The sequence below is a fragment of the Natator depressus genome, chromosome 13 (genome assembly GCF_965152275.1).
Source record: "Natator depressus isolate rNatDep1 chromosome 13, rNatDep2.hap1, whole genome shotgun sequence".
Taxonomy (NCBI): domain Eukaryota; kingdom Metazoa; phylum Chordata; order Testudines; family Cheloniidae; genus Natator; species Natator depressus.
Genome location: NC_134246.1, coordinates 4,924,406 through 4,935,658, shown reverse-complemented (window position 1 = coordinate 4,935,658; position 11,253 = coordinate 4,924,406). Strand labels below are relative to the sequence as shown.

The 11,253-nt window shown below is 51.7% G+C and overlaps 1 protein-coding gene across 1 annotated transcript; it reads right to left on the bottom strand.

Annotated features, from left to right (window-relative positions):
- Positions 1–448: 448 nt before the first annotated feature.
- On the bottom strand, positions 449–10,094 carry C13H20orf204 (chromosome 13 C20orf204 homolog). Its single transcript, XM_074969604.1, has 5 exons — positions 9,975–10,094; positions 7,194–7,331; positions 6,646–6,714; positions 4,641–4,793; positions 449–2,705 (listed from the first exon to the last, which is right to left on the bottom strand). The coding sequence occupies exons 1-5, from the start codon at positions 9,975–9,977 to the stop codon at positions 2,556–2,558; spliced, it is 513 nt and encodes a 170-aa protein (XP_074825705.1). The 5' UTR covers positions 9,978–10,094; the 3' UTR covers positions 449–2,555.
- Between the last annotated feature and the right edge of the window lie 1,159 nt (positions 10,095–11,253).

Below are 11,253 nucleotides of genomic sequence, written 5' to 3'. Positions count from 1 at the left end.
GGGTGCTCCGATGAGTCTGCACCATCTCCGTCAGCCAGCAGGGGGGATTCTAGTTTCGTGATAAAATCTGGTCCCCAGACTGAAGAGCCATTGACTGTATTTTTGCAGCAAGGAAGGGAAAGGATGGTAGTAAGACGTGACCGCAGCTCGGGTAGGCCAGATCTGCGCTAGCTTTAATTCAACTGGCATGGCTGAAACCAGCAGCCAAGGCACAGAGGCCCGGACTTCCACTCCAGCTGTACAAACTCTAGAAGAGAGGGGGGAAATCTGTGTTTTCTAGATAAAATATCCAGAATCGGTAAGGGAAGAAGTTTTATTTTCAAGCTTCTGAGAAGCTGCAAACAATGGGGCATTCACACCCAAGAACTGAAAGAAGGCAGAATGTGTTGGTAAGAGAAAATTTGTTATTCATGAAACAAACTATCCAATCCCCCACCACCTGGGGTTTTTTTTAATTATCACCATTATGGCATTTCAACATTGGATACACTGGGGATTTATGCTTTTCATGGATCTGAAGGATTTTTGCAGAGGTTTTTGTTTTGGTGCATGGAAAACGCGTTCCTTTCCAACGCTGCTCCTTCGGGCAGGCTCATGTTGAAATGTCAGGCAGCCAGTAAGTAAAAGGATGTTTCTTTACGATCTCTACTCACCGCCTGTGACAGTCACTTGTCTGCACGAGGCTGGCTGAGTGCTTCTCGAAGAGCTGCAGGCGCTCAGTGAATCTCAGAGCAGCTCCTCCTGAACTCAGACTCGCCACTGACAGCAATGGAGTGGCACTCCCTAACTCCAGCAAAGAATTTGGCCCTTGGTGTTGCGTTTCTAACCAAGTAGATATCTTGGCCAACAGCCACCTGTATATGTAGGGGCTTGGTTGCCACCAGTAAGGATGCAGAGTACAACAACGGCATTGTCCCATGAAGAGCAGAGAGAAGGAGATTCATAGATTCCAAGGCCAAAAGGAACTACTGTGATCAAACACTTTTCACTCCACCTGCCACGGCCACAGGGGGATTTGAACCGCCGCCCTCTAGCATTGCAAGCAGGAGCCAAGTCCCAATGCCACCTCATATAGATATAAGACTGCTCTCAGCAGCCACTGGCTAGGGTGTCCCTGAATGTCCTACTGCACGGCTCAGCATGAATCCACAGCAAGTCGTGCCCTCTGGTGAAGCGAATGGGAGCAGCATTGCCTCCAGGCCTGGAGCCCTACCAGCAACAACTGGTTTTCTATAACGGATGAAAGGGTGAGATCTGGTGCCTCTCTTCTAGAAGCAGGGGATTTGTTTTGCTGGCAGGAAGAGGACAGTAGTTACAACAACATAAATGATGAGCAACTAAAGGCTGGTTTCACATCTCGGCAGCACAGCCTTCCCCTTAGCACCACGAGGCAACATCCGTTCAGCCCTGACCTGGAGGGAAGAGCACACTTACTGAGTCACCAACCCCACCTCCGACAGCCCTTTGGCTTTCCCTTGCCCTCTTGCAAGTGTCCATCACAAAGAATGACGGGAAGAGAAACCCGGCCCCGAGAGGAGATACAAGTGGTTCTCAATTGCCTATTCTTCCTGGTTTTTCCAGGAGATGGTAGCAGCTGTAGAAAGTCCATTTCATTCTCCGACCAGCCTGTTGAGCTCAGGTTGAAAGAACGAGGGAGAGAGAGCTAGTTCAAACCCATGGAATATCAGGGGATCTAAGATTTCCTAGACTACTTGCCACTATGGCTACCATGCCCAGCCTTTCCTGAAGCACTGGCCCTTCGGGAGCTAGATGGCTTTCTTTCCAGCACCTGCTGGGATAGGAAGCCAATATTGCATGTCAATGAACAGTCCTGGGAAAGCAGCAGACACGATCAGGTGGTGCAGTTGTAACCCACACACCTCCTGGGTGTGGTGTTCTGTCCCATCTAGTGGTACCAAGACCACTTAAAGAAAGAGATAAAATGAGTCTGCTCCACAGCCTTAGCTAATAGCCAGGGGGCTTTTAGCTCATGCAGTAGAGGCTCATGGACTAAGCTCCAGAGGGGTGCCAGCTTCAATCCCACCAATCAGGGTCTGTCAGCATTACACAGTGCTAGAGATTTCCTAGCAGACAAGAAGCATTTTCATGATCCGGGAGTCTCTTCTTACCCTATTACCCTCTTCTTTCACTGCCCTGTCCTTCCAAATTCCTAACGTACAGACCCGTCAGAGCCGAGACCTCCACTGTGGAAATGTCCCACAAAGTGTTATTCAGAACAAAGGAGCAAATTCTGTCGAGGCCACTCATTTGATTTCAGGACTGTATCTGACCCTCAGTATTTGCTACCTGGAAGAGTAGTAGAGCGGGCCACGAACACAAGAGAAGTCCCTCTCCAATCCCCACAGAGAAGGATGGGATGCAACGGAAAGCAAGCCCCAGCACTGCCTGCTTCACCCAACGGCAGAACCAAGAAATCAGAAGGCAAGGAGTTTCCATGAAATCAGTGTTGCTTACTGGCTAGAATGGAGGTGGTGGTACAATCCCAGGTGCTTAGCACCCATGGGGAGAGCACCATACATGGCTTCCTACTGACCCTATGTGTCCCAGTCCTTTGAGTGCAGAGAGAACAGCTTCTCCCAGCAGGTGACCAAGTTTTCCACCGTTCGCGCTATCTCCTTCAGCTGCTTTCTCCTGTTGCCCTGGCCTCTGTGTCGCGGTTTCTCTGTAGCTGTTGACAGACTCTTCTGTTAGCATGCAAAGAAAGAAAACAGTCACGGCAATGAAAACCATGGCCTAGATACAAACACCAAACAGGACAGAGACCAGTTCAGGGCTGTTCGTACCCTGGGGGGGCGGGAATAGCACTGGAAAATGAGGGTCCCCAAGCATGCATGTAACCCACAGGTAACGGTGGGACCTGTATCACACACACTTCCCAGTGGGTTGCGTGCACTCTGCTGGATACCTGGACGCTCATCCCAACAGGCACATGCACATCGGGCAGTACAGGAGAGAAGCCACCTGTGAGGTGTGGGGTTGTACCATCAAGCATCACTCTCCAGAGAGGGTGGGTGCGTTCCAACCTGGTGGAACTTTCCAAGGTAAAACTTCCAATGATGGGGATGGGGCATGGAGGTGTTTCTCTCTATATATATTTCAACAACAGCCTAAAATCCTCATAAATAATCCCAGCATTGGATATTGGCTAATTAATGCAGACCACACACATCTAGTATGGAGGAAAGTCACCTGGCAAGTGGAGAAGATACAAGATCTGTTCCCCAGATGACTTGAAATGGTTCCCTCCCCCAGGTATCAGTCTCCATTCATAGGTGCTCTGATAGACTATTCAGACCAGTCAGCCACATTCCCCAATGAGACGACACTAAATAAATTAATTTCTCTGACAAATTGAATGGAGGAGGGGCAGAGCCAGGGATTCCCTGAGACTGTGCCAGGTAACCTGAGCTCATCGGCAGACTCTTGCACAAGGGCATCAAACACGAATGGATTCCCTCAGCTTGGGCTTTCCCCCACGACTCTCCCAGGTGAGGAGTATCCGTTAATGAACGCTGCACAGGTGCCAGATAGGGAGAGGGTGGCTATCAGCTTGGGGTTTCCCTAAGGTTCTCCCGCAGGAGAAGGCTAAGGGAATTCATTTCAGACACAACAGAACAGCTCAGTGACAGTTCGAAGGCATCATGTCAGGGCAGACGCTGGATCTTGCCCCAGGCCTGCATGTGATGCTCAACAAAGACAAAGTGGGTGAGGTAATATCTTTGATTGGACCAATGTCTGGTGGTGAAAGAGACAAGCTTTCGAGCTTGCATGCACAGACCTGAAGAAGAGCTCAAAAACTTGTCTCTTTCACCACCAGATGCTGGTCCCACAAAAGATATCACCTCGCCCACCTTGTCTCTCTAGCATCCAGGGACCAAGACGGCCACAACACTTAGACGTCTTCACAAATGGCATTTTTGAAAGGGCTGGAGAGCCCTGGAAAGGCTGCTGCTTTCTGCAGCTGTCTTTCTGTAACCCACACACCTCCTGGGTGTGGTGTTGTCCCATCGAGTGGCACCGACACCACTTAGAGAGAGAGATTAAGGAGTCAGTGCTACAGCCTTAGCTAAGGGCTTTTAGCTCATGCAATAGAGGTTCATGCACTGAGCTCCAGAGGTCCCAGGTTCGATCCTGCCTGCCAACTACCGGGCTCTGTTGGTGTTACACTTCTATGCTGGAGTCTTGTTGGAATGTGCATGGTGCAGTCTGGTGCAAGGGGGCAGCTTCCTCTATAGGGATCAGCCTTCTGGGAGATCCGCTCCATGGACCAGCTGCTGGGAATGGCACAGACTCTGGAGGAAGATCACTTTCTTTTTCCTTGCATTTATTTTCTGAGCAGGTCAGAGCCCAGGGTCCCCAAGGGCTAAACCTCCACTGGGAGTACTCCTTTGGACTGGGATGCCAGGTGAAAAGCTTGGGAGCTAATCAGACTCACTGAGCTCAAATTTCAGTTGGGAAGAGGTGCCGGACAGCTGCACCCCAGACTCAAATGATGGCCCAGATCTTGGACAATCAGGACTGTGGGAAAGGATTTGCCCACTGCCCTGTACCCCCCACCCATGGCTGCTGTTTTTTGCACTGTTCCAGCTGCATGGCAGAAGAGAAAAGCAAGCCCCAACCTTGTAGATTTTCTTGCAGTTCTGTTTGGTCACAGACTCCGTGTTGCTGACCACCTGCATCACAGCCACCACTTCAGGATTCCTCCGTGGGCCTCTTACCATGTCCCTGAGAGACATGCTCATGGTGGAGATAGACAGCAGGATTTTCTGCTCCTGAACAAAGGAGGATGCAAAATCCAGATGAGCAGAGGCAACTCAAGCAGAACACACTAGGATGAGTAGAGGAGCCAGTGCTAGCTTAATACAAGCTCGGGTTCCCCGAGTCTTAGATCACTGGAGTAAAGAGTGCCCTAAAATATAGTCGTTGGCCACCCCCCCAAAAAAAATTCCCTTCCCCCACTCTGTGCCGTAATGCCCACTAGGACACAGCTTAGGGAAGCCGTTCTGCTGACCGCTTGGGGAACAAGGCATGAGGCAGTGTCACCGGGGAAGCGACACCAGTGTTACCTGCCGCCCATCCACCTGCACCCCCACGTTAGCATTGCTGCTGCCCAGCAGGAGCCACCCCAGCCGCTAAAGGGACCTGCAGCCTTTCCCTCAAAGGGCAGGTCATGGGCACGTCCATTTCCCTTTTTTGATGATCCCCCCCCCACACACACACACACACACACTTCCCCTTGTTTGAATACAAAAGAAAAAGCCCTCGGTTATTAGCTACACAAAAGCTGGGGGGCAGGAACTCAGAACAGAGCAAACAGCAAAATCCTCAAGTGTCAGCAGCAAACGGTGCGAAAGGTGGGGTGACCAGATGTCCCGATTTTATAGGGACAGTCCCTCTATTTGGGGCTTTGTCTTATATAGGTGCCTATTACCCTCCCCGCCCCCCCCCCCCCGTCCCGATTTTTCACACTTGCTGTCTGGGCACCCTAGTGAAAGGGGCACCTATCACAATGAACTGGTTAGTGTGTCTATGCTCTACTGCCTCCTCCTGGGTGGACTCGTAACTGCTCCAATAGTTAATGGCGGTTCGGAGTCCCAGGGGTTTGGAGTTCGGTAGCCACAGAGCTCTGGGGGGCCCTGGTGTACAGCCCAGTGACAACACTGGCTGCGGACTTGTCACACCAGGGTCAAAGTGAGACGGGAACTTCTGTGAGTCTCAGACACTCGTGGCTGGGCTTTGTCTAGCGAGGGGAGTGTGTCGAACTGGCTAGAGAGCAAGCAGAGTCACGGCCCTCTGCTGAGTGCGATAAGAATGATTTGGCCGTGTCCCTGCTGCCACGAAATGCTGAGTGGCCCTGGCATGAGGATTAGTCACTGGGTGGCCACTCACGCATTCCCACAACACCTGGCTTTCCGGTACTTCCGGGAATGGCGTGGGCCCACCCCATCTGTGCGACCTTGCGCACGTGGGGCGCAGGAAATCGCTCTGCAGGTGCCATTTTGAAGAGCGAGCCACTCCATTCCTGCTGGGGTGACCTTGCACACATGGCGTGCATGAGGTCACGTTGCACAGATGACGCCATTTTGAAGAGCGTGCCGTTCCAGCCTTGCCACGTGACCTCGCATACACCGGGTATGCAAGGTCACAGCAAGGGCGGGTGGAGCGGTGCGCTCTCCAAAATGTCAGCCCTGTCCAATACTTGACAAAACCACATCTGGTTTTGTCTCAGTCCTGGACAGGGAACAAACCACCCAAGACGAGGACTCTGCAGCTTAAAACCAGACAAATGGCCTGCCTGCATGCACTGCAGGATGGCCTGATGTGTGACCCAGTATTGTACAGACTCACATCTCAGCCTCCATGCTCTTTCTCACACACACCCATTCAATGGCAAAACCTGTGTGAAAACAGGAAGAGAACCCAGATCACCCTGTTCCACATACACAGACAGGGCTCATTGAGCTAAAGGGAAGTACTGGCTGTTAGCTAGCCGTACAGGGCTGATGACACACAGTTGTGCAGTCCTGATTTCATCTAGTACAGGATGCTGGTGTACACCCCCACACCCCCACCCCCACCAAAGTATATTGCAGAGAAAGCATTTGTCTAGAAGCCAGCATTTACCTTGTTAGAGAGGCAGGCTAGGCCAGCTCTCCCCCTCCTTGGGGTTCCAGCAGATCCCGTCAAGTTTTTCTGTGTAAAATACAAGGATTACAAGCTGCTCGGCTTTGGGCCTTTCCCCACGGCTCCCCTGAAGTTACTGTCCCGCGCTCTGTGCATAGCGCAGGCTTTATGCGCTGGGGAGAAGAGATCCACTGAACTGAACAGAGCACCCCATGAAGCTCTATGGCTGGCTTGAGAGTGGGGAGAGTGCTCCTTACAAAAATCTCCTGGCACTTTTCATGGGGGCGGGGAGTTTGCTGTTGCCTTGGCAGCTGCATTCCAGTGGCGCTCTGGGCGCGCGCTTCCCATTCTCAGGGAACGCTGTTATATTCCAGCAATGCCTAAAGGCCCAGGTAGGGTGGAGGCCCGATTCTGCTAGGCGCTGTACCCACATCAGTGAAGCCACAGTCCCTGCTCCAAAGGACCGAGGCAGCCTAAGACAACCCGTGCCGCATGGCCAGATAGCTACATTTTTATACCCGCCCACCTGCCGGGGACCGTCCGCTCACCAGGTTCTGGAGCTCATCAAAGATCACGGCTTGGTACTGCCGCAGGATTTCCACAATGCTGCACTTTGCCTTGCCCTTGCTCAGCACCGATACGAGCAGTAGCAGCAGGACAGCACAAAGGAGAGTCCTGGAGAGAATCTAGATGGGAAAGAACAACTCAGCTTCCGCATTGTACACTAGTGCCCGACCTGCCTTCCTTTTGCCACAGAGGCTGAAAGGAAGCTGGTTTCTCTTGTGTGGTTTAAAAGCAGGACAGGGAGGGGTCAGCATGGACTCAGACTCCAGAAGTGCATATGGGGAGCTCCTATATAAGAAGTGGAAAGCATTAAGGGTGCATTGGACTGCAGTATAAATAAGGTATCCTCGGGGAATACATGTCCTTGGGTCAGCTAACCAGGTTGTGCAGCATTCCCGGCAGATTTGGGCTTTATCAGACCAGGGGAGAGGAAACTTCAAAGCTGAGAGGCCATCCTGGAGGACCTGCTGCCAGCACTTCCTTCTCCCTTTAGAGGAAAGAAGCTTCCGTTTCACCCCAGCTTGCAGCTCTGGCAGCATGGGAGCGATGCAGTCTTAAGTAGGATGGTCCTAGGACATTTCAGGGTCAGATCCAAAGACTTCATTTAGAATTAATGGCAAGAGCATCTCCATCCTTGGAGAGGTGTTTTTATGTGTTCAAACAAAACTGGGGGCAGCTGTCACAATGGTGCATAGGAACAGAGGAGGCCTGAATAGGCAGAAGAATGGCTGCTGTGTGGGAAGCCTATTTTGTCACATTTTAAAAAGGTGCTGAATATAAAATACAGGAGCAATAAAATCCGGTGAGACGTGGTCTCTTGTGCAATTGTTCTGCACTAGGTAGTTCTGCGTCTGCTCCAGTTTTTCAAAAGGGTCCTTTAATCCAGGTGCTCAGTGGTCTCCCACAGGAATGAAACAGACGCTCTTGATGGCTAAATGAGGGGGGAAATAGCCTATGCAGCTCTCTGCTTTCATTGGTGCAGCACGGATCCCTAGTCAAACCTTCAGGCTTCATGCTTTCCACGCAGTGCTGAAACCAGCTGTGACACAGCCCTGAAGCCAAAGCTTTGATATCTGAGACTGTTGAGTGGATGGAGTAAATAAATTTTATCCTAATGCTTGTCCTGTCTTTGAAAAATCCGTGATCCTCAGACATGTCAAGGGATGGTCTAGGTTTACTTCCTTCTGCCCCAGCGCAGGGAGTGGAATTGCTGTTTGGGTGTGGCAGAATCTTCTCAGATACGCCAGTTCCACAGCTTTGTTTTCTCTGTACATTTCCCCAAGAGAAGGGAGATATCACTCCAGAGCAAACTTCAAAACAGCACAGAAGATATAAATAATGCTCAAAGCCATTCATCAAAATACCAGCTTCGCTGCAAACGGACTATCCCTTTCCACACAGACACCGGCCAAAGTCTAAGGGTTGCTAGTCTGGAAGGCTTCCCCACAGAGGAAAGAAGGCCATGCCACTTCACTTGAACTATTAAGTAAAGGACTCTTTCCATAAATATCAAATTCCGGAACAGAGCAACACTTGCACCATTTCCAAGCAGCTGGGACGGGTACTACATTTTCAGTATTTAATATGTGAAGAAACACAATCTGCCATTAAAAAGACAGGCTGGCTACACTCTCAAAGGCCATGACCTGCGATTCTCACAACTCATGTGACCAGAGGGGCGCCCGTAAGAGATACGCCCTTGTGGAAGGAAGACTCTAATGAACAAATCATGAGAACTGTTTTCTCTTAGTAACTGGCACTCTTCAGAGGTGGGAAAAGTTGTTACAGTTAATTCACATGCCTGGGGATTACTAATTCTCTCTCCATGACCGTGTGAAGGCTTTGTCCCTGGCCCCCCTTACATACACCCCCCCCCCCCCAACATTTCAAAATCGGCCTCACTTAATGTTTGTCAGTAGCATCCAGGAAAAGTTCATGCTGTGTTTAGAAGTCACCTGGTTCCATGGACGGACCAGGGGTTATCTGTAAGGTTAAGAACAGGTCTGTGAAGGTCACAGGCAGCTAGGTAGAAAAATTCAGCCTGTTAAATTGTGCTCTGCATACGCCTGAAGGGGCTAGTTTCTTCTTTCCCGGCTTTAATCCTCTAGCAAACACTGACAGATAAGGGAAATCACCAGTATGGACAGCAGTTCCTGGTGGCTCATGCGCTAACCTCAGCGGCACAGAACCTGCTCCGGCAGAAATCACTTTGCCCCCCGCAGTGTCCTGACTTGCACCGCCCTGATCAGTCTGCCCGGGGGTGTGGGCCCTGTAGCTTTGGGTAGCTTGGAGGGCAGAAGGGGTCTGGTTGGCTCTGCCTGAAACCTCGCAGAGAAGCCCAAAGGAAATCGGTTTCAACCCAGGGCTCCCCGCAGTGTCTACGCCCGCCCACGCTCTCCGAGCCAGCCGGCTCCAGCCAGGAGCCAGCACCAGGACTGCAGGGAGGGGGGGATCCTGCCCTTTCCAGAAACAAGCAGCCGCTGCTGAAAAGAGGGAACATTTACAGGAAAGTCTGGCCCGCGGGACGCGGGGTTTCTCACTTGGACAGGGACCGTCCCCGGGGGCCGGTGCTGAGTGGGAATTTCCAGTTCCTTCTCCTGGATCTAGCTGGAATCGGTGCTTCTCCTATGCGGGGGCGGGGGGGACCCCCACATGGTCCCAAACGACCCTCTCAGCCCCCTCCCCCCAGCAAACTTCCAGGTATAAGCTACCGCGGGCTGGGATGAAGTCGCCCCCCTCCCTCTCCCCCCGACGGGGACACTCACCATTTATCGCTCGCGGTGCCGATCCCCACTTCTGCAAATGCCCGGGGAGGGAGGCGAGGCGCCCAGCTGCATGGTCCCTTCCCGTCCCTCCAAGCTCCAGGATGCCCGGCGCGGGGGGCCCGTCTCAACCTGTGCCCCTGCCTCCCCTCCGAGCCCCGGCCGCTCCCTCCCCTGCTCCAGCTGGGTCCCAGCATTTGAACTTGGCTCCAGGATCTAGGAGGAGGAGTGGGAGGGGATAAAGCACTGGCGGCTTTAGTCCCACCCTCCCCATCCCCAGATCCTGCCTGACCGAGTTATCCCAGGGGGAGACCGGCACCTGCCCTCCCAGAGCTGGAGGAAGGGAAAAGGGGGCGGGGAGGGGGGGGGAGGTGAATCAGCCTCTTAAAGCTTCGACAGGGGGGTAGGATCATGGCAGGAGATTATAACTTGTCTAGAGAGGAGATGGAGAAGCAAGCCTGGGCCTGGGAGTGGAGGGTCAGGTCAGATCGCTCTGTTTTACAGTGCAAACTGCTGGGAATCAAGTCCCAGTGGGTGGAGGGTCCGATTTTCAGTGTGCCCCAGAAGAAGAAAAAAGAAAAGGAGTACTTGTGGCACCTTAGAGACTAACCAGTTTATTTGAGCATGAGCTTTCGTGAGCTACAGCTCACTTCATCGGATGCATAGCATATCGTGGAAACTGCAGAAGATTATATAATGTCTTCTGCAGTTTCCACGATATGCTATGCATCCGATGAAGTGAGCTGTAGCTCACGAAAGCTCATGCTCAAATAAACTGGTTAGTCTCTAAGGTGCCACAAGTACTCCTTTTCTTTTTTCTTTTTACGAATACAGACTAACACGGCTGTTACTCTGGTTGAAGAAGGTGCTTCTTGACCTGTATATGGAGCAACCAGGGCAAGTCCCTTCTGGCTTTCAACTGAAATTTCAAACCTTGATTGTGAACTCTTTGGGGCAGGGACCTTGTTCCAGGTATGTACATTGCAGAGACTCTGAGTCCAGGACAGGGCTACCATACTACAGGTAATAAATAACTATCTCCCTTCCTAAATGCTTCAAACACCACAACCACCTCCAGAAAGGCTCCTGAAAGCCAATCTCAACCTGAAGTCCTTGGTGCCGGTTTCACCAAGCATGCACAGGCCAGGTAAGGCTTCCAAAACACTATGGAACTACTACTGCTGAAGACAGCCATGCCTAGGCCAAGCTGCCAGAGATCTGAAGATCCTGAAACAAAAGCAAGAGGAAACACTGGCGAGTTCTGCTTTAAAAACAAGGCGTT